Source organism: Oncorhynchus nerka, linkage group LG22 (genome assembly GCF_034236695.1).
Source record: "Oncorhynchus nerka isolate Pitt River linkage group LG22, Oner_Uvic_2.0, whole genome shotgun sequence".
NCBI classification, from domain to species: Eukaryota; Metazoa; Chordata; class Actinopteri; order Salmoniformes; family Salmonidae; genus Oncorhynchus; species Oncorhynchus nerka.
Window position 1 is genome coordinate 63,494,867 of NC_088417.1, and position 27,433 is coordinate 63,522,299.

General features: G+C 44.7%; 1 protein-coding gene across 1 annotated transcript in view; it reads right to left on the minus strand.

The window, feature by feature from the left end:
• LOC115105468 (rab GTPase-binding effector protein 1-like) overlaps window positions 1-27,103 on the minus strand; it is a 34,724-nt gene extending 7,621 nt beyond the window's left edge. Inside the window, exons 1-9 of the mRNA XM_029627560.2 lie at window positions 26,932-27,103; window positions 25,185-25,313; window positions 22,809-23,012; window positions 22,305-22,468; window positions 21,901-22,020; window positions 21,480-21,615; window positions 21,141-21,319; window positions 17,045-17,152; window positions 15-317 (exon numbers count right to left, since the gene is read on the minus strand). Of these exons, the coding sequence (XP_029483420.1) occupies window positions 15-317; window positions 17,045-17,152; window positions 21,141-21,319; window positions 21,480-21,615; window positions 21,901-22,020; window positions 22,305-22,468; window positions 22,809-23,012; window positions 25,185-25,313; window positions 26,932-26,977 (1,389 nt within the window). The 5' untranslated portion in view covers window positions 26,978-27,103. The remainder of the gene's footprint in view (window positions 1-14; window positions 318-17,044; window positions 17,153-21,140; window positions 21,320-21,479; window positions 21,616-21,900; window positions 22,021-22,304; window positions 22,469-22,808; window positions 23,013-25,184; window positions 25,314-26,931) is intronic.
• Window positions 27,104-27,433: the final 330 nt, after the last annotated feature.

The following is a 27,433-nucleotide window of genomic DNA, read 5'->3' on the forward strand; positions in this document are numbered from 1 at the left end:
GGTTGATTTAAGACCTTGGTGAGGAGGAAGTGGCCGGCCGTCAGCTGGATGGAGCTGACCGATAGTGTGTCCCCAAAGCCCGCCAGGCCCTCAGAGGCCCCGCAGTCCGCCCCCACCAGGGGCCCAAAGTCGGACTCGTCCAGATGGCTGGCCGATTTAGCCTTATGGTTGTGGCCCCCCAGGCCCTGGAGACCGGGAGAGGAACCCAGGCTGTCTGTGGACTGGACCCTCCGCAGGCAGTCTTTGTAGGAGTCCAAGGGGCCCCCTGCCACCAGGTCTGTGTCTAAGGAGTACATGGAGCCGTGGGCACTGTGGTGCTGGAGGAGAAAAGAGGGAGTAAGTGAGTGGTTGTAATGACGAGAGGTAGATGAGTAGCACCTCAGGCTGCATTTACACTGGAAGCCCAATTCAGATCTTTTGCATATCTGATTACTATCTGAACTATTCCCTAATGTGTAAACAGCAAAAAAAGCACATGGAATCTGATCTTGACTTCCACCTACATACACTACATGACCAAAAGTATGTGGACATCTGCACGTCGAACATCTCATTCTAAAATCATGGGCATGAATATGGAGTTGGTCCCCCCTTTCCTACTATAACAGCCTCCACTCTTATAGGAAGGCTTTTCACTAGATGTTGGAATATTGCTGCAGGGACTTGCTTCCAGTCAGTCACATGAGCATTAGTGAGGTCGTGGCACTGATGTTGGGAGATTAGGCCTGGCTCGCAGTTGGCATTCTGTGCAGGCTAGTCAAGTTCTTCCACAACGATCGACAAACCATTTCTGTATCGTCATGCTGAAACAGGAAAGGGCCTTCCCCAAACTGTTGCCACAAAGTTGGAAGCACAGAATCTTCTAGAATATCATTGTATGCTGTAGCGTTAATATGTCCCCTCACTGAAACTAAAGGGCCTAGCCCAAACCATGAAAAACAGTCCCAGACCATTATTCCTCCATCATTCCAGAGAATGCGTTTCCACTGCTCCAGAGTCCAATGGCGGTGAGCTTTATACCACTCCAGCCGACACTTGGCATTGTGCATGATGCTCATAGGCGTGTGTGGCTGCTCGGCTATGGAAAGCCATTTCATGAAGCACCCGACGAACAGTTCTTGTGCTGACATTGCTTCCAGAGGCAGTTTGGAAGTCTGTAGTGTGATGCAACCAATGATTATTTACGCGCTTCAGCAGTCCCATTCTGTGAGCTTGTGTGGCGTAACACTTCACAGCTGAGCCGTTAGTGCTCCTTGAGGTTTCCAGTGGACTAATCCATTGTGGAGGCCTGGGGATGGCACAGTCCATCACAATTAAGACAAGTGCTACTAAAATTGTATATGGTTATATTACATAATTGCAATGGTGCCACACTAATAAAATTACTATTTAATAACAAATGCGCTTTCCCCTGTTTGATAGTGGTTGCTGTCCGCGGTTCTGAAGCGCCTTTTCCTAGACCATGTTGCGATGTGCCTAACAGCAAAGTTAAGCAGCATATTGGTGTTGAGAAAAATGAGGTGGAGGCAGCAGTGGAGAAGAAACCGCAACTTAAGTCTGCAATCAATAGCCTAACTTAAATGTGCCTGGCTTTATGACTCATCAATACATCTACAGAAGTAAGACAGATCCTGCTTCTGTTGGCTGTTTGAGTGTTTGTTTAATAGCCTACGGATTCAGTGAGCACCAAGCCTCATGCAATGACCTATCAAGTAAATAATATCACAAAATTGGCTGTTTTTGATCTTTGATTTTCTGCAATAAAGGCTTTACTTTTTCTCTCATTAGAACAGCCTCTAGTATTATTTATAATTCATCTAGTATTGCTTACACTGTTCCAAATGGTCTGAAAAATAACACTCTTTTCTTGATCTCATTATTACTATTAATAATATTTTTAATATTTTTAGTAATGTCATTATCATTAGTAGGCTAAGGATAGCAGCCTTTTATAACCACCATTGAGCTGTAGGCCTAAGAGCACATCCTGTTTAGTCTTAATACCATAACTTACCTAGGCCTATATTTCAATATCCCCAGAGATATTAGATCAGATTCAAGTCCGGGCTCTGGCTGGGCCACTCAGACATTCAGAGACTTGTACCGAAACCACTCCTGCGTTGTCTTGGCTGTGTGCTTAGGGTCGTTGTCCTGTTAGATAATGAACCTTCGCCCCAGTCTGAGGTCCTGAGCTCTCTGGAGCATGTTTTCATCAAGGATCTCCCTGTACTTTGCTCTGTTCATCTTTTCCTCAAACCTGACTAGTCTCCAAGTCCCTGCACTGAAAAACATCCCACAACATGATGCTGCCACCATGGTTCACTGTAGGAATGGTGCCAGGTTTCCTCCAGATGTGACGCTTGGCATTCAGACCAAAGAGTTCAGTCTTAGTTTCATCAGAGTTCTTTAGGTGCCTTTTGGCAAACTCCAAGCGGGCTGTCATGTGCCTTTTACTGAGGAGTGGCTTCGTCTGGCCTGAAAGGACTGATTGGTGGAGTACTGCAGAGATGGTTGTCCTTCTGGAAGTTTCTCCCATCTCCACAGAGGAACTCTAGAGCTCTGTCAGAGTGACCATCGAGTTCTTGGTCACCTCCCTGACCACCTCGCTGTCCAAAGCCAGCTCTAGGAAGAATCTTGGTGGTTCCAAACTTCTTCCATTTAAGGATGGTGGAGACCACTGTGTTCTTGGGGACCTCCAATGCTGCAGAAATGTTTTTGTACCATTCCGAGATCTGTGCCTCGCCAAAATCCTGTCGTCTCGGACAATTCCTTCGTCCTCATGACTTGGTTTTTTAACTGAAATGCACTGTCAACTGTAGAACCTTAGGAGTGTGCCTTTCCAAATCATGTTTAATCAATTGAATTTACCACAGGTGGACTCCAATCAAGTTGTGGAAACATCAAGGATGATCAATGGAAACAGGATGCACCTAAGCTCAATTTCGAGTCTCATAGCCAATGGTCTGAATACTTATGTAAATAAAGTGTGTATTTAATACATTGGCAAAAATGTCTAAAACACCCATTTTCGTTTTGTCACTACGGGGTATGTGTGTAACAGTGGCGCAGCAACCTAAGGCGCTGCATCTCAGTGCAAGAGGAGTCACTATAGTACCTGGTTTGAATCCAGGCTGTATCACATCCGGCCATGATTGGGAGTCCCATAGGGAGGCGCACATTGGCCCAGCGTCGTCCGGGTTTAGCCGTCATTGTAAATAAGATTTTTTTCTTAATTGACTTGCCTAGTTAAAAGTTCCATGTAAAGAAATATATTGATGAGGACATTATTTTTTAAATCCATTTTAGAATAAGGCTAACTTAACATGTGGAAAAAGTCAAGTGGTCTGAATACTTTCCGAATGCATTGTATATAGGCTACTGTATCAATTAATCATTCATGAAAAGCAATCAAGCATTTTAGTTGAAATAAAGTGAGCCTTGACCAATTAGCTTAAATAATAAATAAACAGTTCTATTTCTGAAATTGCATTAATGAATACGACTGTTTAGTCTTTGCTGTAATAAAGGCTTAGCAAAAAACCTTACAACAGACTCTCTGGTAACCTTATATTGGATTTATTTTTGTTTACATTGTTCCAAACAGTCAGAAAAAGTATATTGTAATCTATACAGCACCTGTTGCTGGACAGTCAGAAAAATATATAGGATATAGAAAAATTACAATTTTGGTTCTTCGGGTGGTTGTGTAAACACAGAAATCGAGAAGAGGGAGAGAAAAAGTGCTTGTGGGGATGTGCTGTGGTTGAGCGATGGCAAAACTGCAGTGTCAAGATTGGAAATTAAAGGTGTATTGTCAGCAGAGAAGTGCTTTTAACGTGCTTTAGACCAATTTCTTGAATACTTATGTCAGGAATTCTCCAAGCCACTTAAGGAGATAGCATTTCAGACCACAATTGACCATGCTTGTCACAGAGGATTAGGTGGAAAAGTGAACATTCTACCGTCACAGAGAAGTCATTGTGAAGACGTGGAGTTAATATCCTGAGTTTATGGCCACTCCTGTCCTCAGTTCTCTCTCTTTGTACATCATCACACAACAGACGTCAGAGTGTGCAACAGAACGTACTATCTATACTCGGTTTGTTGTTTTAATGAAACAGTTCATCAAATAGTTTAAAATCATAGCTCAAGTTTTTATTGCTACAGATTCCGCAACACGGTTAGCTTTCATGGCTGGGACTGCAAGTTTGTGCGCCGGATTACTGTTAACACTGGAACCGCCATAATCAAACGACAATGGCCTCTGACCTTTGTAAATAAATAAAAAATATCCCCCCCAAAAAGCAATATGTCCTTCACCTTCCCTGACTTTTTCTAAATGTTTGTATTTTACAATGTGATTTCAAAATTCTGACAAATGAGCAAACAGAAAAGTATTGAGCATTTTTCACACCTATTCCCAACTTAAAACGCCCAGACAATGCACAGTCTCATATTGGCACTATTGAGTGGCACATATTGGCACTAATTTGACCGTGTGCCTTGCAGGTTGATACCATTCTCTTTTACTTCGTAAAAATACAGTAAATAAAACAGTCCCATAAAAATAACTATTACGAATAAAATGTATTGTAAGGGCCTCCCGGGTGGTGCAGTGGTTAAGGGCGCTGTACTGCAGCACCAGCTGTGCCACCAGAGACTCTGGGATCACGCCCAGGCTCTGTCGTAACCGGCCGCGACCGGGAGGTCCGTGGGGCGACGCACAATTGGCCTAGCGTTGTCCGGGTTAGGGATTGTTTGGCCGGTAGGGAAATCCTTGTCTCATCGCGCACCAGCGACTCCTGTGGCGGGCCGGGCACAGTGCGCGCTAACAAAGGTTGCCAGGTGCACGGTGTTCCTCCGACACATTGGTGCTGCTGGCTTCCGGGTTGGATGGCACTGTGTTAAGAAGCAGTGCGGCTTGGTTGGGTTGTGTATCCGAGGACGCATGACTTTCAACCTTAGTCTCTCCAAAGCCCGTACGGGAGTTGTAGCGATGAGACAAAATAGTAGCTACTAAAACAATTGGATAGAAAAAGGGGTCAAATTCTAAAAAGAAAATATATATATATATATTGTAAAGGAAACTAAAACATGCTACGTGTTGCAGTAGGCCTTTAGAATATTGCTAAAAATATCCTTGACTCTATCCAAGTTGATTAGCAGGAAACAAACAATGTGTAATCTGATGAGTGACAATATTATTATTTGTCAAATTGTACATGAAGAGATGGGTGCATTTTGTAATTGACAGACGCAGGGAAAATATCATCACTTCATCAAATCGTCCTTCAGAGTCAGATGCAGGTAAAAGATTGTGATTTCTATATAGTATCAGACGGAGCACATTCTGCCGTTTCTGACACTTAACTTTGTCAAATAATTCTCACAATTCAAGAGGTGCAACCATTTCCAAAACCCACTTGCTGTCCATGCCTTCAGCACATGAACACTTGCGAGGCCTCATTGCTCTGGCTACATAGCAAAAAACTAGTAACAAACTTAAAATAGCTTATTTTTTGTCCCCTCAGGAGTCAAATCAGAGACAGAGTACAACATACAGAACATACAAAGTTCACAATGGCAAGCTGAACCAAATTAATGGATGCACTGACAGCATTGCAAATGTTGCAGACACACCAAGACAGTCGTGAAGAGAGCACGACAAATTCCCCCTCAGGAAACTAAAAAGATTTGGCATGGGTCCTGAGATCCTCAAAAGGTTCTACAGCTGCAACATTGAGAGCATGACTGGTTGCATCACTGCCTGGTACGGCAATTGCTCAGCCTCCGGCAAGCAAGGCACTACAGAGGGTAGTGCGTACGGCCCAGTACATCACTGGGGCTAAGCTGCCTGCCATCCAGGACCTCTAGCCAGGCGGTGTCAGAGGAAGGCTCTAAAAATTGTCAAAGACCCCAGCCACCCCAGTCATAGACTGTTCTCTCTACTACTGCATGGCAAGCGGTACCGGAGTGCAAAGTCTAGGACAAAAAGGCTTCAACAGTTTTTACCCCCAAGCCATAAGACTCCTGAAGAGGTAATCAAATGGCTACCCAAACTACACTGCTCAAAAAAATAAAAGGGAACAATTAAACACAATGTAACTCCAAGTCAATCACACTTCTGTGAAATCAAACTGTCCACTTAGGAAGCAACATTGATTGACAATAAATTTCACATGCTGTTGTGCAAATGGAATAGACAACAAGGTGGAAATTATAGGCAATTAGCAAGACACCCCCAATAAAGGAGTGGTTCTGCAGGTGGGGACCACAGACCACTTCTCAGTTCCTATGCTTCCTGGCTGATGTTTTGGTCACTTTTGAATGCTGGCGGTGCTTTCACTCTAGGTGGTAGCATGAGACGGAGTCTACAACCCACACAAGTGGCTCAGGTAGTGCAGCTCATCCAGGATGGCACATCAATGCGAGCTGTGTTAAGAAGGTTTGCTGTGTCTGTCAGCGTAGTGTCCAGAGCATGGAGGCGCTACCAGGAGACAGGCAAATACATCAGGAGACGTGGAGGAGGCCGTAGGAGGACAACAACCCAGCAGCAGGACCGCTACCTCCGCCTTTGTGCAAGGAGGAGCAGAAGGAGCACTGCCGGAGGCCTGCAAAATGACCTCCAGCAGGCCACAAATGTACATGTGTCTGCTCAAACGGTCAGAAACAGACTCCATGAGGGTGGTATGAGGGCTCGACGTCCACAGGTGGGGGTTGTGCTTACAGCCCAACACCGTGCAGGACATTTGGCATTGGCCAGAGAACACCAAGACTGGCAAATTCGCCACTGGCGCCCTGTGCTCTTCACAGATGAAAGCAGGTTCACACTGAGCACATGTGACAGACGTGACAGAGTCTGGAGACGCCGTGGAGAACGTTCTGCTGCCTGCAACATCCTCCAGCATGACCGGTTTGGCGGTGGGTCAGTCATGGTGTGGGGTGGCATTTCTTTGGGGGGGCCGCACAGACCTCCATGTGCTCGCCAGAGGTAGCCTGACTGCCATTAGGTACCGAGATGAGATCCTCAGACCCCTTGTGAGACCATATGCTGGTGCGTTTGGCCCTGGGTTCCTCCTAATGCAAGACAATGCTAGACCTCATGTGGCTGGAGTGTGTCAGCAGTTCCCAAGAGGAAGGCATTTATGCTATGGACTGGCCCGCCTGTTCCCCAGACCTGAATCCAATTGAGCACATCTGGGACATCATGTCTCGCTCCATCCACCAACGCCACGTTGCACCACAGACTATCCAGGAGTTGGCTCAGGCGTTGTAGGGAGGTTATACAGGCACGTGGAGGCCACACATACTACTGAGCCTCATTTTGACTTGTTTTAAGGATATTACATCAAAGTTGGATCAGCCTGTAGTGTGGTTTTCCACTTTAATTTTGAGTGCGACTCCAAATCCAGACCTCCATGGGTTGATAAATTTGATTTCCATTCATAATTTGTGTGATTTTGTTGTCAGCACATTCAACTATGTAAAGAAAAAATTTAATAAGAATATTTAATTCATTCAGATCTAGGATGTGTTATTTTAGTGTTCCCTTTATTTCTTTGAGCAGTGTATTTGCATTGTGTTGAGTCAGATAGAGGATCGGATATTGAGCTTGAAATCAACGTTGTTGATGAGTCATCATCATCCGATTCTGACTTCAACTGCCACTGTGAGACAGGAGTCTGGGAGGGATGGCACGGTTTGGGTGGAAAGTGTGACAAGAGCGCAGCACATTCTTACAGAGAGTAGGCCTTACACCTCACGCAAAGACGCAAATTGCCAGTGCACTCACCATGTTTTTGATTATGTGACATGCAGATGTTGCAGCACATTGGAGATTGTGCCGTCGTTAATGCGCACAGAAAAGGAAACCGTACCTAGGACATGTCTATGAATGAACTCAAAGCATTTATTACACTCTTGTATGTCCGTAGAGCATACAGCGGAAAGAGCATGGATGTGGAGTCATTTTGGTCTGATAGGTATAGGGTGGGCTTTTTCCAGAGACCATGCCACACAACTGCTTAAAGACAGATTATGCAACACTTGTGTCACGATGACATCACCAATACGCGTGCAGACAGACAAGTTTGTTGCCGTCTCAGACACCTTGAAAAGTTGTGACGGATTTCTTTGCTTCTTACAAGCCAGGAGAGAACGTAACGGTTGATGAACAACTGTTCTCAACAAAAGCTCAGTGCCGTTTTACGGGAAAGATTCAACCATGCCAGCGGGTGAGTGAGTGACAGACTGTGGTTTTAAAACTCGGAGCCTTACAAAATGGGCAAAGGCAGAAAGGTGACCATGGACAACTTCTTCACATCAATTTCCCTGGCAGACAAGTTGATTGCAAAACATACCAGCGGAGCTGTACTGTACATCACTGAGAGAGATCAACACTTATGGTGTACAGATATATAATGAACTAAAGTGTTTGGATCCTCAGCACCTTGCATCCCACTGTTGCCATCTGCCATATACAGATAGTCTTTCCATTTGCCAAACACCAAATATTATCTCCTTTTATTACATTAATATTATTCTATATAAATATAACCTATATTATATTCTATGCAATAGGTTGGTGTGGATGCAGTCGACGAGATGGCAAGACTGTACTCTGTAAAAGAAGATACTAGCCGCTGGCCTGTAGCAGTGTTCTACAAAGTGCTCGACATGGCTGTTATCAACGCGCACGTTGTACAAGCAATGCCTTGACAAGACAGTCAGCTGGAGACTTCATCATGGATCTGGCATGTGAGCTTCGTGAGAACCACATGAACACCAAGAAAGAAACTACAGCCGCCAAGCAGGCAGCAGGTCCTGCTCTCCCTCTTCCCCAAGCACCACAGCTACCGCTCTAGAAAAAGACGAAAATGTCACGTCGGCAGGTGCACACGTCGGCAGCCCCGAAGCTGTGTGCCGACTGTGGACCCGAAGCATAAAGAGAAGACGAGATTGAAACATGCATAAGGGCCGGTGTATAAGGGCACAATACAGTGTCTGATAAAAAAAGTCATTTGTTGATTGTATCTTGTCATTAATATATCTTTATGAAATTCATTCTTTACAATTGTCAATGCACTGGTACTTTTGTTCAGGAATACAGCAAATCATTTCACTTGCGCACTTGGCTGGTTATATTATCATCTTTTTAGTTTCTACTTCATCAAAATAAGCTGTAACAGGCCTTTAATGAATTACAATATCTCTATTACTAATCAAATCTACAAATAAAGTTGATCAAAGGGCCTCCCGAGTGGCACAGTGGTCTAAGGCAGACTGCTACGCAGTGCTAGCTGTGCCACTAGAGATTCTGGGTTTGAGTCCAGGCTCTGCCGCGACCGGGAGACCCACATGGCGGCGCACGATTGGCCCAGCGTAGTCCGGGTTAGGGGAGGGTTTGGCCGGCAGTGATGTACTTGTCCCATCGCGCACAAGGGACTCCTGTGGCGGGCCGGCCGCAGTGTACGCCGACACGGTCGCCAGGTGCACGGTGTTTCCTCCGACACATTGGTGCAGCTGGCTTCCGGGTTAAGTGGGCATTGTGTCAAGAAGCAGTGCAGCTTGGTTGGGTTGTGTTTCGGAGGACGCACGGTTACATTACATTTACATTTAAGTCATTTAGCAGACGCTCTTATCCAGAGCGACTTACAAATTGGTGCGTTCACCTTAAGACATCCAGTGGAACAGCCACTTTACAATAGTGCATCTAAATCTTTTAAGGGGGGGGGGGGGGGGTGAGAAGGATTACTTTATCCTATCCTAGGTATTCCTGAAAGAGGTGGGGTTTCAGGTGTCTCCGGAAGGTGGTGATTGACTCCGCTGTCCTGGCGTCGTGAGGGAGTTTGTTCCACCATTGGGGGGCCAGAGCAGCGAACAGTTTTGACTGGGCTGCGCGGGAACTGTACTTCCTCAGTGGTAGGGAGGCGAGCAGGCCAGAGGTGGATGAACGCAGTGCCCTTGTTTGGGTCTAGGGCCTGATCAGAGCCTGGAGGTACTGAGGCACAGGCAGGGAGCCCAGCCAACAGCGAGTTGCAGTAATCCAGACGGGAGATGACAAGTGCCTGGATTAGGACCTGCGCCGCTTCCTGTGTGAGGCAGGGTCGTACTCTGCGGATGTTGTAGAGCATGAACCTACAGGAACGGGCCACCGCCTTGATGTTAGTTGAGAACGACAGGGTGTTGTCCAGGATCACGCCAAGGTTCTTAGCGCTCTGGGAGGACACAATGGAGTTGTCAACCGTGATGGCGAGATCATGGAACGGGCAGTCCTTCCCCGGGAGGAAGAGCAGCTCCGTCTTGCCGAGGTTCAGCTTGAGGTGGTGATCCGTCATCCACACTGATATGTCTGCCAGACATGCAGAGATGCGATTCGCCACCTGGTCATCAGAAGGGGGAAAGGAGAAGATTAATTGTGTGTCGTCTGCATAGCAATGATAGGAGAGACCATGTGAGGTTATGACAGAGCCAAGTGACTTGGTGTATAGCGAGAATAGGAGAGGGCCTAGAACAGAGCCCTGGGGGACGCCAGTGGTGAGAGCGCGTGGTGAGGAGACAGCAGTGCGGAGCGCCTCCGTGATACAGAGAAGAGCAGTCTCAGTTGAATGACTAGTCTTGAAACCTGACTGATTTGGATCAAGAAGGTCATTCTGAGAGAGATAGCGGGAGAGCTGGCCAAGGACGGCACGTTCAAGAGTTTTGGAGAGAAAAGAAAGAAGGGATACTGGTCTGTAGTTGTTGACATCGGAGGGATCGAGTGTAGGTTTTTTCAGAAGGGGTGCAACTCTCGCTCTCTTGAAGACGGAAGGGACGTAGCCAGCGGTCAGGGATGAGTTGATGAGCGAGGTGAGGTAAGGGAGAAGGTCTCCGGAAATGGTCTGGAGAAGAGAGGAGGGGATAGGGTCAAGCGGGCAGGTTGTTGGGCGGCCGGCCGTCACAAGACGCGAGATTTCATCTGGAGAGAGAGGGGAGAAAGAGGTCAGAGCACAGGGTAGGGCAGTGTGAGCAGAACCAGCGGTGTCGTTTGACTTAGCAAACGAGGATCGGATGTCGTCGACCTTCTTTTCAAAATGGTTGACGAAGTCATCTGCAGAGAGGGAGGAGGGGGAGGGGGAGGAGGATTCAGGAGGGAGGAGAAGGTGGCAAAGAGCTTCCTAGGGTTAGAGGCAGATGCTTGGAATTTAGAGTGGTAGAAAGTGGCTTTAGCAGCAGAGACAGAAGAGGAAAATGTAGAGAGGAGGGAGTGAAAGGATGCCAGGTCCGCAGGGAGGCGAGTTTTCCTCCATTTCCGCTCGGCTGCCCGGAGCCCTGTTCTGTGAGCTCGCAATGAGTCGTCGAGCCACGGAGCGGGAGGGGAGGACCGAGCCGGCCTGGAGGATAGGGGACATAGAGAGTCAAAGGATGCAGAAAGGGAGGAGAGGAGGGTTGAGGAGGCAGAATCAGGAGATAGGTTGGAGAAGGATTGAGCAGAGGGAAGAGATGATAGGATGGAAGAGGAGAGAGTAGCGGGGGAGAGAGAGCGAAGGTTGGGACGGCGCGATACCATCCGAGTAGGGGCAGTGTGGGAAGTGTTGGATGAGAGCGAGAGGGAAAAGGATACAAGGTAGTGGTCGGAGACTTGGAGGGAGTTGCAATGAGGTTAGTGGAAGAACAGCATCTAGTAAAGATGAGGTCGAGCGTATTGCCTGCCTTGTGAGTAGGGGGGGGAAGGTGAGAGGGTGAGGTCAAAGAGGAGAGGAGTGGAAAGAAGGAGGCAGAGAGGAATGAGTCAAAGGTAGACGTGGGGAGGTTAAAGTCGCCCAGAACTGTGAGAGGTGAGCCGTCCTCAGGAAAGGAGCTTATCAAGGCATCAAGCTCATTGATGAACTCTCCGAGGGAACCTGGAGGGCGATAAATGATAAGGATGTTAAGCTTGAAAGGGCTGGTAACTGTGACAGCATGGAATTCAAAGGAGGCGATAGACAGATGGGTAAGGGGAGAAAGAGAGAATGACCACTTGGGAGAGATGAGGATCCCGGTGCCACCACCCCGCTGACCAGAAACTCTCGGGGTGTGCGAGAACATGTGGGCGGACAAAGAGAGAGCAGTAGGAGTAGCAGTGTTATCTGTGGTGATCCATGTTTCCGTCAGTGCCAAGAAGTCGAGGACTGAGGGAGGCATAGGCTGAGATGAACTCTGCCTTGTTGGCCGCAGATCGGCAGTTCCAGAGGCTACCGGAGACCTGGAACTCCACGTGGGTCGTGCGCGCTGGGACCACCAGATTAGGGTGGCCGCGGCCACGCGGTGTGGAGCGTTTGTATGGTCTGTGCAGAGAGGAGAGAACAGGGATAGACAGACACATAGTTGACAGGCTACAGAAGAGGCTACGCTAATGCAAAGGAGATTGGAATGACAAGTGGACTACACGTCTCGAATGTTCAGAAAGTTAAGCTTACGTAGCAAGAATCTTATTGACTAAAATGATTAAAATGATACAGTACTGCTGAAGTAGGCTAGCTGGCAGTGGCTGCGTTGTTGACTTTGTAGGCTAGCTGGCAGTGGCTGCGTTGTTGGCACTACACTAATCAAGTCGTTCCGTTGAGTGTGATAGTTTCTACAGTGCTGCTATTCGGGGGTAGCTGGCTAGCTAGCAGTGTTGATTACGTTACGTTGCGTTAAAAGAACGACAATAGATGGCTAGCTAACCTAGAAAATCGCTCTAGACTACACAATTATCTTTGATACAAAGACGGCTATGTAGCTAGCTATGTAGCTAGCTACGATCAAACAAATCAAGCCGTTGTACTGTAATGAAATGAAATGAAAATGTGATACTACCTGTGGAGCGAATGCGACCGGGTTGTTGAGTGAGGAAGTTCTATTCGGTAGACGTTGGCTAGCTGTTGGCTAGCTAGCAGTGTCTCCTACGTTAAGGACGACAAATAGCTGGCTAGCTAACCTCGGTAAATTAAGATAATCACTCTAAGACTACACACTCTAAACTACACAATTATCTTGGATACGAAGACAGCAAAGACAACTATGTAGCTAGCTAACACTACACTAATCAAGTCGTTCAGTTGAGTGTAATAGTTTTTACAGTGCTGCTATTCGGAAGACGGTGGACGTTTGCTAGCTGGCTAGCTGCTGGGCAGATAGCAGTGTAGACTACGTTAGGACGACGAAATACGATAATTACGCAATTATCTTTGATACAAAGACGGCTATGTAGCTAGCTAAGAAGAAATTGCTAAGATTAGACAAATCAAACCGTTGTACTATAATGAAATGTAATGAAATGTAATGAAAAGTTATACTACGTGCAGACCGAAGCGCTCGGATGCGACCGCTCGCTCCAACCCGGAAGTGATTCTCAACCTTCGCCTCTATCGAGTCCATACGGGAGTTGCAACGATGAGACAATTGGATACCACGAAACTGGGGATAAAAAGGAATTAAAAATAATAAAATAAATAAAGTTGATCAAATGGATTACACAAATGTTTTTTGTGTAAGGGAAACAAACATGTGTTATAGGCCTAGGTTTTTTCTAGGACTTAGAACTACACAAAACCTATCTATATATTTCCACAAATTTTCCTTTATTCATCCTTTACAATACAGACTATCAAGCGTGTTTGTGCACCTTGCTAGTTGATATGCATCTGATGCATATGCTAAAGGAGACGCCCAGCAACGTTCTCTAGCGGGTACTTATATGCTGAAAGGCCAGGCAGTTCTAGTGTTAAGTAGCAGTTAGCTGCTAGCATTCATAAAAAACTGAGCAAGCTAACGCTAGCAGTGCTAGCCCACCGGTGTTTGTTATCCACAGCTGGGCACAAATGCTTTAGGTGTGAGATGATTTCCACACAATCACAAGGTGAAGAACTGACAAATTAACAAGGATTTGTCTGCCCTAAATGCACCACCAAGAGGCTTAGAGGAAGAGATCCTCCGGCTGCGAGAAAAGGATAATCTGCTTTCTAAGTACACCGAACTCGCTGTAGCCCAAGCAAACCCAATCGCAGTTATAAATGCCTCCTATTGCAAAGCTGTCGATGAGTCGGGCGGCAGTGATCAGTCCCAAGCCAACAGACAGATGTCAACCTCAATTTTGCAGCCCATGGGAGACTGGACACTCGCAAGGCGTAGGAGATCGGGGAGGCAGTCTGGCCACCCTTCATCTACCCGATCCAGCTATCAAACAGCTTTGGCCCACTTGAGACGGACCTACCAGCCCCGGGAGTCAGCATGGATCCTGGGAGTATACCACCAGCCGGCGGCCTCCCTGTGGCACCCTCCCTCACGGCCACCACAGTTCTGTCTTGAGTCTGTGACCTGCTGAAGGGTTTCGGACCATCTTCCGACACCATCTGCTGTTGCGGGTGCGAAAAGTCTGGCTGGCTTGGCTCGAAGCCTTCATCCGCCCTGCCCGAGGCAGTCTCATCCTGCTCCCCCTCTTCCTTCTCCATTGGATTCCATCACAACCACCATCATTGTGGGCATCTTGATGGTGAGAGATTTTGGCCTGCCTACAGTCTGTGTTGACGGACCAAGAGCCACTGACACCCAGGAGCCCGTGTCCATGACATCAACTCCCTCCTGCCCAAGGTTCTGGCCAACCTCTCCAATATTGACACCATCGTCAATCACATACACTACCAGTCAAAAGCTTGGACACAACTACTCATTCAAGGGTTTTTCTTTATTTTTACATTGTAGAATAATAGTGAAGACATTAAAACTATGAAATAGCACCTTGTCCTGTTGAAAAACAAATGATAATCCCACTAAACGCAAACTAGATGGGATGGTTTATCGCTGCAGAATGCTGTGGTAGCATGCTGGTTAAGTGTGCCTTGAATTCTAAATAAATCACAGACAGCATCACCAGCAAAGCACCCCACACCTCCTCATCCATGCTTCACGGTGGGAACCACACATGTGGAGATCATCCATTCACCTACTCTGCATCTCAAAGACACAGCGGTTGGAAACGGAAATCTCAAATTTAGACTCATCGGACCAAAGTACAGATGTCCACAAGTCTAATGTCCATTGCTTGCGTTTCTTGGCACAAGCAAGTCTCTTCTTATTGGTGTACTTTAGTAGTGGTTTCTATGCAGCAATTCGACCATGAAGGACTAATTCACTCAGTCTCGTCTGAACCGTTGATGTTGAGATGTGTCTGTTATTTGAACTCTGAAGCATTTTTTGGGGGCTGCAATTTCTGAGGCTGGTAACTAATGAACTTATCCTCTGCAGCAGATGTAACTCTGGTTCTTCCTTTCCTGTGGCAGTCCTCATGAGAACTAGTTTCATCATAGAGCTTGATGTTTTTTTGCGACTGCACTTGAAGAAACGTTCAAAGTTAATGAAATGTTCCACATTAAGACATAAGTCAGTCAAAGTAATAATGCACAGTCATTTCTCTTTGCTTATTTGAGCTGTTCTTGCCATAATATTTACCAAATAGGGCTATCTGTATACCACCCCTACCTTGTCACAACACAACAGATTGGCTCAAACGCATTAAGGAAAGAAATTCCACAAATTAACTTTTACGAAGGCACACCCCACTCTTGATAAAAATGAAACTGATTCCAGGCGACTACTTCATGTAGCTGTACCAAAACATTCACAGGCTATTTTATCAAAAGTGGGGTTAGATGTTTATCAACTTTAAAAGCAGAATTACTTTCTCATTGTTTCTCAACTGCAGTGTATGATATATACTGAACAAAAATATAAATGCAACATGTAAAGTGTTGGTCCCATGTTTCATGAGCTGAAATAAAAGATCCCAGAAATGTTCAATACGCACAAAAAGCTTTTCTCAAATTGAGCACAAATATGTTTCCATCCCTGTTAGTGAGCATTTATCCTTTGCCAAGATAACCCATCTACCTGACAGGTGTGGCATATCAAGAAGCTGATTAAACTCCAAGATCATTACACAGGTGCACCTTGTGCTGGGGACAATAAAAGGCCACTAAAATGTGCAATTGTGACACAACTCCAATGCCACAGATGTTTCAAGATTTGAGGGAGCGTGCAATTGGCATGCTGACTGCAGGAATGTCCACCAGAGTTGTTGCCAGAGAAATTAATGTTAATTTCTCTACCATAAACCGCCTCCAACGTCGTTTTAGAGAATTTGGCAGTATGTCCAACCGGCCTCACAACCACAGACCGCGTGTATGGTGTTGTGTGGGCGAGTGGTTTGCGGATGTCAACGTTGTGAACAGAGTGCCCCATGGTGGAGGTGGGGTTATAGTATGGGCAGGCATAAACTACAGACAACAAACACAATTGCATTTTATCGATGGACTTTTGAATGCACAGAGATACCGTGACGAGATCCTAAGGCACGTTGTCGTGCCATTCATCCACTGCCATTACCTCATGTTGTACCATGATTATGCACAGCCCCATGTCGTAAGGATCTGTATACAATTCCTGAAAGCTGAAAATGTCCCAGTTCTTCCATGTCCTGCATACTTACCAGATATGTCACACATTGAGCATGTGTAGGATGCTCTGGATCGACGTGTATGACAGCGCATTCCAGTTCCCGACAATATCCAGCCACTTCGCACAGCCATTGAAGAGGAGTGGGACAACATTCCACAGGCCACAATCAACAGCCTAATCAACTCTATGCAAAGGAGATGTGTCACACTGCATGAGGCAAATCGTGGTCACACCAGATACATGTTTTTTTAAAGCTATCCACCTGTGACCAAGAGATGCATATCTATATTCCCAGTCATGTGAAATCCATAGATTAAATTGATTTCCTTATATGAACTGTAACTCAGGAAAATCTTTGAAATTGTTGCGTTTACATTTCTGTTCAGTATACCATTTTGTAGCCAGTCTACTTTTATACAATGTAAAAAACACTATTTAAAATGTTGTTGCATAGGACGGAATCCAGGTGGTGGGTCACATATACAATATGAACGAGAATGTTTTATGGAGCGGTTGACCTCAGAGAATCGTGTGTGTGTGTCTGGGGTAATGTGCTCTCGGTAAGGTGTTGGTAATGTCATATCCCTACCTCTTCAGTACTGAGCCCAAGAAATGAGTCTTCTAAAGGTTCGGTTTCTGTCCCGTCCTCCTCGTTTTGCTCCTTAGCCTGGATGATACTTTCATTATCATCCTCCTCCTGGGGGGAAGCAAACAATGTCAATAAATAGTCTTGAGCATGTAAATACGACTTGTAAACAATGTTACACTTTGACAGGGTATTTCTACCTTATCAACTGGCTTGCATTCCCATAAGCGCACAATATCCTGTTGATAAATGTCAGTACACTGTCAAGCTGACACGGTATTTACTCTATTTCTCATGTACCGTCTGATTCACCCTTGCACGGTCAAACACCCCCCCCACACACACACACCCCCCTCTGACTCTGGGTGTGAGTTAAACCTGGGATGATAAACCGAAAATGACATACAACAACATTGCCTTCCTCTTACTGAAGCATTTATTGTACATCTGATAAGTCACAGCATTCTGGGAGTATATCATTTATTTCTTACCTCTTAATATGGAGTTCATGGCACTGTGACAGAGAAGTCCGTCACAGGCCCCAGGCAGCATTTGGTACACTAACACGCACACACACGCTCATCACGCCTCCCTGCTCCATTATCAGCTACGTTAATAATGTGGGTCGACACATAAGTTAACGTCCCTATCTTAGTACATACATTTCACACTTAACTCCCATCAATAACCCGGTTATGGTATAAAGAATATACAGATAAGCATTCATGTTTAATGTAAGCAATGTTTATTATACTCAATGTTATGGATGAGCACTTTGTTGGTTTGGTTCTGTTCCCTCTCTCCATCACTGTAGCTTCCGGGTATGCTGGATAAGGACCAGAGCTAAGGGAATCGGGCTGACTTTGTAGTGCCTGTCCCGAATGGCTCGTTAATGTAAATGGCCATATTAAAAGACACCATGTCAGTAGGGATATGATTTTGTAAATGTTATATTGGGATATTGTTTCATAAAAAATATGTTGCAATGTATATACTTTAGTATGTTTAGTTGAATGGAAAATGTTGGTTTGAATAGGTAACTGCTTAATTAATTAGTGTTAATTGTTCTGATGGGAGGGGCTACCCCTACAAAAGGAGCCTCTCTTTCAGTTCATTGAGGAAGGCATTTTGGATTGAGCTGTGGATGGGGCAGCATTGTTTTAAACTGTCCCCATCAGGTATACTTTTGATGGCAGTACTGTTGTTTTTCTTCTGGAATCACTATGTAAATAAACACCCTTGCCAGAATAACTTTTGCGGCTCCGCCATCTTTTTAATTTGATAGAGGTTAGGTTTTCCAGTTTAGCCTTCTGGCCTACTCTACGTGACATATGGTGGCAGCGGTGGGATGGCGCACCGCAAATCAGTGAATTCATCCCTCCTCTCAAGGCAGGTGAAAAGTTGCTGGAAAAGGGCTACCATGGTTGTGTGTGGTTCTGGTACCCCAACTGCTCCTTCAGTCAGCTGGTCTTTTATGACTATCTGCTGGTTCAACTGGTAGCTCAAACGGTTATGGTTGTGTTTGGCCCCTTGGTCGGGCTCCTAGTTCCTCATACTTTACCTCTCCTTCACCAGACGATTCCATGGTGTTCCACCCCGTTTCAACTTCAGGTACCTTTCCTATGTCACGTAGAGTAGGCCAGAAGGCTAAACTGGAAAACCTAACCTCTATCAAAAATAAAAAGATGGCGGAGCCGCAAAAGTTATTCTGTGCAAGGGTGTTTATTTACATAGTGAATAAACACCCTTGGAGTGGAGCAGAGACAAACGTGCCATTTGCAGTTAATAGGACTACATCTAATTTATTTATAAATCCCAAGCATCAGTAGTTGTCACAAAGTGCTTACACAGAAACCCAGCGTAAAACCCCAAAGAGCAAGCAATGCATTAGCATGGTGGCTAGGAAAAACGACCTACATCAAGTAGCCTAGGTCTAGCGCTGGAAAGTTGTTGTAGGACATGAGTTTACATTTACTGATAATCAATCAATATAGCAGCAATATTGGATTCAGAGTTAGCAATCTAGCTAAGTGTTTTGAGGTGGGGAATAATATAGTGGCAAGAAAAAGTATGTGAACCCTTTGGAATTACCTGGATTTCTGCATAAATGTGTCATTTGTCACAACAATAGACAGTGTGTTTACAATAATTTGTGTGTTAGATTATTTTTGTCTATGTTTAAACATTCACACAAAAGTATGTGAACCCTTAGGCTACTAACTTTTCCAAAAGCTAATTGGAGTCAGGGGTCAGCTAACCTGGAGTCCAATCAATAAGACGAGATTGGAGATGTTGGTTAGAGCTGCCCTGCCCTATAAAACACTCACAAAATTTGAATTTGCTATTCACAAGAAGCATTGCCTGATGTGAACCATGCCTCAAACAAAAGAGATCTCAGAAGATCTAAGAATTGTTGATTTGTATAAAGCTGGAAAGGGTTACAAAAATATCTCAAAGCCTTGATGTTCATCAGTCCACAGTAAGACATATGGTCTATAAATGGAGAAAGCTCAGCACTGTTGCTACTCTCCCTAGGAGTGGCTGTCCTGCAAAGATGACTGCAAAAGCACAGCGGAGAATGCTCAATGAGGTTAAGAAGAATCCTAGCGTGTCAGCTAGACTTACAGAAATCTCTGAAACATGCTAACATCTCTGACAAGTCTACGATACGTAAAACACTAAACAAGAATGGTGTTTTATGGGAGGATCCCACGGAAGATGCCACTGCTGTCCAAAAAAAACATTGCTGCATGTCTGAAGTTAGCGAAAGAGCACCCGGATGTTCCACAGCGCTACTGGCAAAATATTCTGTGGACAGATTAAACTAAAGTTGAATTGTTTGGAAGGAACACAATACTATGTGTGGAGAAAAAAAGGCACAGCACACCAACATCAAAACCAACTGTAAAGTATGGTGTATGGAGCATCATGGTTGGGGCTGCTTTAGGGCCTGGACAGCTTGCTATCATTAACGGAAAAATGAATTCCCAAGTTTATCAAGACATTTTGCAGGAGAATGTAAGGCTATCTGTCCGCCAAAGTGGGTGATGCAACAGGACAACGACCCAAAACACAGAAGGAAATCAACAACAGAATGGCTTCACCAGAAGAAAATACGCTTTCTGGACTGGCCCAGTCAGAGTCCTGACCTCAACCCAATTTAAAATGCTGTATCATGACCTTGAGCGGTTCACACCAGACATCCTAAGAATACTGCTCCAGACATCCTAAGAATACTGCTCAACTGGAACAGTTTTGTAAAGAGGAATGGTCCAAAATTCCTCCTGACTGTTTGGTTGAGTTTATTGCTGCCTAAGGTGGGTAACCAGTTATTAAATCCAAGGGTTCACATACTTTTTACACCCTACACTGTGAAAGTTTACACAGTATGTTCAATAAAGACATGAAAACATATTGTTTGTGCGTTATTAGTTTAAGCACACTGTGTAAATATTGTTGTGACTTAGAGGAAGGTCAGATCAAATGTTATAACCAATTTATGTAGAAATCCAGATAATTCCAACAGGTTCACATACTTTTTCTTGCCACTGTAGCTTACTTTATTTAACCTAGTTAAGTCCATTAAGAACTTCTTATTTACAATGATGGCCTACTTGGCGAGGCCAATTGTGTGCCGCCTTATGGGACTCTCAATCACGGCAGGATGTGATACAGCCTGGATTCAAACCAGGAACTGTAGTGATACCTCTTGCACTAAGATGCAGTGCCTTAGACCACTGCGCCACTCGGGAGCAAGATGTCGGCAAATTCTCTGAAGATCCAAAAATAAATCTGATATTTCTGGATTTTATTTTGCCAGGTTGCCCATCAAAATGTAAAATCATGCATTCCCTGGATGTTAGATGAAATTGCTTACTTTTTCAACATAGGCTACCATCAGTTCTTACTTGGCACTGAAAGCATTTTGTCTAGAGCCCTGCCGCTAATGTAAAGTAACTGTCCATTAAGACATTTTGTTTTATCGTTGTATTTGTAATCAAGCAAAATAGTTACATTCATCACAATATGACTAAGTCCATATCACCCAGCTCTAGCACTTCTGTAAAAAATAATGGTAATTTATCGTTAGTGTGCGTACCTGGTCCCTCTTCTTGATCTCCTCCACCTGGCGGAGCTGCTCGGAGGAGAGCACGTTTTCGATCCTCTGCATGTCCCTCATCAGCAGCCTCTGGGACTCCAGGAACTGGTCGTTGGCCCGCTGCCACGTGTGCTTCAGCTGGTTGTGCTGCTGCCGCTCCAGCTCCAGTAGGTGACAAACTAAGAAAATATGGCATTTAGAAAAGGGGGTGGGGGAGATTGAGAGAAGTGGAGGTAAAGAGAAAGAATACTGTGCTGTACTCTTGTATTGAAGACTCTCACATATTCTTTCCTAAAGTTTTACAGCATGCATTTGAATAAAGCTTTACAAGTGAGTCACCTTCATGGAGCTCTTTACGTAGTTTCTCTGCATCCTCCTGCAGGACAGACTTCTGAGTGTTGAGCACCGCCACGTACATCTCCAGGTCTGTGCGGCAGGATTTCTCTGCTTCCAGGACATGATTGAGCTCCTTTACCTACAGAATGAAAATTTGTCATCTAACTCATGACATATTTCAACTGTAAGACATTTTTTGAAATTTTTTCCCCCCTCTGTATCACTTCAGACAGTTTTCCCTATAAATGTCATAAATAATCAACACAAAAACATGTTCCTTTGCAAAGGATATAACCCATACCTCAATTGACATTTTGGACAGATAACATTGTTTTGTTAATAAAATTAGCATCATGGAGTTTTTGTATTGTAAAAGTCTAACTTCCACAGCATCCATTTTCCTTTCCAGTCCCCGTTGACTAACCTTTGAGGCTTCCAGCTCCTTTACCCTGTCCTCTGCCATTGTCAGCTTGGCTTTCAGAGCTGCCATCTCTTGCTCCATGGGCATCACCACCGACCGCAGCTTCTCTGCACCTTCCTGAGCCTTGGGGGGAAAAAATACATTCAAATCAAGTCCAACTCTATTGACCTTGAATCAAAACAGACAAATAAGTCGAATCTAAAACAAAAGTGCTCAATTCCATTTAAATTCAGTCAATTCAGGAAGTAATCTAAAATTATAATTCTCGTCAACGCTTCTCTATAAGGAAATTGTTTTGGAATTGGTATTTCTGTTTCCTTCCTGAATTGAAATGGAATTGACCCCAACCCTGACAAAAGGAAACATGTACTCTGATGTCCCCCCCCCCAGGTGTGAAACCAGCCTACCTTTTTCATGTCGTTCTCCAAGTTCTCTTCCTCCTGTCCACCCTCTGAGAGCCGGTGTCTCAGCTCGCCCATCTCCCTCTCCACCGCCTCCCTGTACTGGTTCCATTGAGCACGCTCCTGCTCCAGGCGCTGGTGGAACTGCACCTCGTACTCACGCACTGTGTCTGGGGGGGGGAGCATTGACTGGTACTGTGTTGAAACTGATCCTCAGTGTAAAGCGTAGCAGTTCATTTGCAACCAGGCTTATCACTGCTTAACTCTTCAACTCAACTTATTTAGCCACAGAATTGTAATCCTATTCTATTTTAATGTCTGCGTGTCAGGCTAAGATGATACGTCATCAAGGCTGTAACAGAATGAATGACTGCCTTTTATGAAGGCCTAGACTAGACTAAATGTTACATGGGTTACAGTTTTTCTGAAAGCCTTCCAACATTGTCACCAACTAGATACTGAATGGCTAAATGAAAGCCAGAGGAGGCAAAGTAGAGTTCGCCTAGCTACCTTTCATGATGGCCTGTAGGGAGGTCACCTCCTCCTGCCACTGTCCCTTGACCTGGTCAACGGCCTCCTGCTTGGTGCTCTCTGACACAGTGGCCACTGCCTTGATGTTCTCCATGTCTGCCTGGGCCTGTTCCAGCTGGGCCTGGACACGACTCAGCTCCGAATGGGCTCCCTCCAGAGACGCTGCCTGGCTTTTCAGCTCCTCTGGGGAAGAAAATTGAGGAACTGAGGAAAATACAAGAGAGTTACCCCATGATAAGGCCGGATATGTTCCAGGAGACCAGGGCACGGGCGCCGAAGACGTGGATGTCGATTAAGGCAACCCGACGCACCTCTCTGAATCAGAGGGGTTGAATTAAATGCGGAAGACATTTCAGTTGTACAACTGACTAGGTATCCCCCTTGCCCTCTCCCATATTCATGAAGCTTACAATTAGTTGGGAGTTTACAATTAGCAAAATGGCATGATAGTCAACATCCCTAGTTCAATGATCTTGTAAAAAATAAAAAAAATTAAGTGACGTGAAATCACAATTCAGATATGGTCCTGCATATGACCGCTAGGGGGAAATACAGTTCTGACTACCGACCAAATAGTGCTCACCTCCATTGCAAAGGCTGTGGGGATGGCAGTCCAAGAAGGAGTGTGTGGCTAAGATGCACATCTCTCTCCAAACAAGTGGTGCACATTCATTGTTTCATAACATGCGAATTGTTTGCGTTTGACTGTTAATGTCTATCAATTTACCATTACATAACGGTAAATATAATACTGGTGATATACATTATTTCCTATCACTTCTAATAGTGTTTGGTTACGGTAATTTCTGTTAATGCATGCAATATATTATTATTCGTCATTTATTCATTCTCATTCTCAGAGTTGACATGTAGTTTGCAGAGTGCACAACCTATGCTACACTTGTGAGAAACAAGTTTTGGGTTATTTCATTCCATTTACGAGCTGTCAATTTAGTTAATGTCTTTTGTTTGGTGCGCTCGCTCCTGTCAATGTTGAATAAGGACACGCACCTGATTACGCATAGAAGTAGGCCTATAGGCTACCTGGCCTGCACGCAAAAGTAGGCATATAAAATGTTCTCATTAGAGGATCTGATAGTATTTCTGATTGGCTTAACGCACCACGACTAATGAGCTGTGGAGCTTTCTTCCCCGCAAACAGCAAGAAAACAAAGTCTATTTTTACATCCATTGAGAATGTCAATATTTCTTCAATGTATTTGAAAAATCTTTCGATACCCACTCTGCGAGAAAGGAAAAAATGTCATGCTCTGATCCAGTGGAAACTTATCCCTTGAGCAAATAGCCTACAGCTGTGTCTGTCCCGAGCTCACTGGAGCTGGAAATTCTGAGGGCCCAGAATATTTTATACAATGTTGCAATTTTGTTAGCACAAGCTTCAGGCCAGACCCAAGTTGAAAGAAAGTTTCAAGTTTGGCTACGCATGGCGTGTCTGCAACAATGTGATTCATAGGATTATTTTATTAAAATCTGAATATTTTATACCTGCAGACTGCAATGTTTTTATTTGTTGCCTTTATGTAGGCTATTTTTAAATAGTTGGCATTAAGTTACTTTTTAGGTTTGTATCATTTTAATTTGGATTGAATTTTGATTAACCACATGACAATGATTGAGATACAGTACCTAAACTTTATTTAAATTAAACTGTTCCACAAAAATGTGCATATGAATACCATAATGGCACGCAGATCAGTAGAAATGTTTTCAACATGAGAAAGGTTGCCACCTCCTCGCCTAGCCTACTACCTCCTCGCCTAGCCTAGCCTACTACCTCCTCGCCTAGCCTCGCCTAGCACCTCCTCGCCTACTACCTCCTCGCCTAGCCTCGCCTAGCACCTCCTCGCCTAGCACCTCCTCGCCTAGCCTACTACCTCCTCGCCTAGCCTACTACCTCCTCGCCTAGCCTCTCGCCTAGCCTACTACCTCCTCGCCTAGCCTACTACCTCCTCGCCTAGCCTACTACCTCCTCGCCTAGCCTACTACCTCCTCGCCTAGCCTACTACCTCCTCGCCTAGCCTACTACCTCCTCGCCTAGCCTACTACCAGCAACTTCAGAAGAGCAGAATCTGCTGAAAGCCAGCGGGAGAAGGAAGGTTGAGTCGGGTTAAGTTTTTTTTTTTTTTCTACCGTGGATGCAGTGGATTGAGAAGCAACCCATGCAAAAAAATATATATCTCTAGCTTAAAAGACAGCTTTTGATGGGGATGTTTTTATTATGTTAGACGTCTGCAGGGAAATGGAAATTGTAGGCTAAGGGGTGTTTCAATTAAGTTTTTTTTCTAAATGTTAATGATCCCTAATTCAGGTCACACCCCTACATTGAACAGTCACCTTCTTTGGACATGTAGAGCTCTTTGAACTTGGCCCGTTTCTGGTTGAACTCAGACTCCAGTTGTTGTTTGAGCTTGAAGAACTCTGCTCTCTCCTGCTCCAGGGCTGCCATTCGCTGCTGGAGCACCACTAAGGAAGAGGACAAAACAAGAACACTAAAGAAACTTCCAGAAATAAAAAGGTATTTCTCTTTACAACCAGCAGCCTGAAAGAGGGGATGTTATTTATTTTAAGGGGGAATCTGGTCAAAAAAAGTATTGCCCAGGCAGGACTGAGTGGGGGAGGTAATTTGGTCTTCACTTCAACAATAAGCACGGTTGGTGTTTTTTATAGCATACAATAAATGGAGGTCTAACTGGTGGACAAAGAGCAAATCAATCTCACTAATTGTAGTGCATCAAAAAGGATGACACCTGTGCAGTACAAAATACAAAGCAGCATTCTAGGGGCAAGATCTATTAATGACTGTATTGGCATACTGACAGTGTCAGCAAAAGGTTTAACCATTAAGACACGCAAACTAAACAAAGATCTATGACATGAGCCTACCAAAGAACAAACTCGAGGTTTTCCAAGTTGTTCAGAGGTTCAAGTTTATACATAAAACAACATGGGGTGCCTGAAAAGTAACTTCCCCGGTGTCCAACATAATGGTTATATAGCCTACTTCTTAGTCAATTTCCAGCGCAGAATGTACACTAGTTGCAAGTTCCAATCTTTGTTGATTTGGGGCTTAAGGCCTACTTGAAGTATAGGCCCATCTGTCCACTAGCTTTAGGCTACATACTGTACAGTTTTTCCCCATTCTTAATAATGCATAGCCTAACTCACTACTCAAAAAGACAACAAACCAATCTCAGTCGTTATGGAGAGCATAAACGTAGGTTTCCTAATAAATCAGTATTACTTGGAAAGCATGCCTGAATGTTAAATAAAATTGCATTTGAACTTATTGCACATGCGCAAATTCATGTAAACATCGGCATTGTCATGACACATTTCATTATCTCCTTTGCCAGATTTGGTGTAACTAGTTAAGAGAAAAATAATCCTTTCAATTCAATCATAGGCTCAATGTATAAAGACATGTTGGCTTACAATTTATCTGTGGAGTGTGGCTAACGTTACTAGCTTGCTAGTAAACTAAACTAGTCTGGAGCAAAACGTCATACATTGGCCCGTCCCCAAACCGTTACCTGTATAACTTTAGGGCTAGACGCTACATTTTGCAAACCAGGGCAGGGGATGGAGAACTAAATGACTGAATATTCATGTGTCAATAAAAACTGTTTTCAAAAACGTTTGCTACATGTACAAATATAACCACCACTATCCAACTTCCACTCCGTCGAATAACTCGCATACTGTCAAGCGCTGCAAAACAATGACAGCTAGCTAGCTAACGTAGTTAGCATCAACACAGTTCGACTATGTAGTTAAGCGTCGTTTGTGGCTAAAATAGATCCAGACAGGTGGGTCAGCAATCATATGCCATTCTTATCGCGCAAAATGTAACGATACATGTATTTTCTAACAAAGTATGCACATCTAGTTTGATGCCCGTGAAGCTCGCTATGTAATATATACATCCATTGTGAACCGTGAAATAATGGCCAAGTATAGGTAAGGTTGGTGACACGTCGGGTGATGGTGCTAGCTAAACCGAAGATTCACAGGCCGCTTATAGTATCTGGATTAGCTCGAAACGTCACCACATCATATACTTCCAAAAAAGAACAAGCTTTACCGTCGTGCTGGGGCTGCCGGGCGGATTCCGTGGCCTGTTCGGCCATGGTTTCCAGGGAGGTGGAAATGCTATGACCAGCTTGGTGTAGGAGAAAACTAGATAGAAGTGTCCAAGAAAACAGGCTGCCTGCTACATGGAAGGCAACATAATTGGAGAAACAGCTCTTTTTCTTCTTCGGCGGTTGGCATACAACGTTATGGTGCATTACTGCCACCTACTGCACTGCAGTGTGTGCCAGCGACAGTGTGAAACTAAATCCTACTAGCCAGCCCTGTTTCTCTTTAAAAAAATATTTGCGACTGTATCGAATGAAGTTCTACTCTATATACTATTTTCAACATACTCAATATAAAATTGACTGTATCTCCTCCCTTATACTAGATCTCAGCCTCTCTCTTTAACTCTCATACTGCCCACACGGTATCAATACATGCCCCACTGTCTCTGTTTCCTTGCAATAATCACATTCCTGTTGGATGCTTTCCTATCACATTTAAAGTCT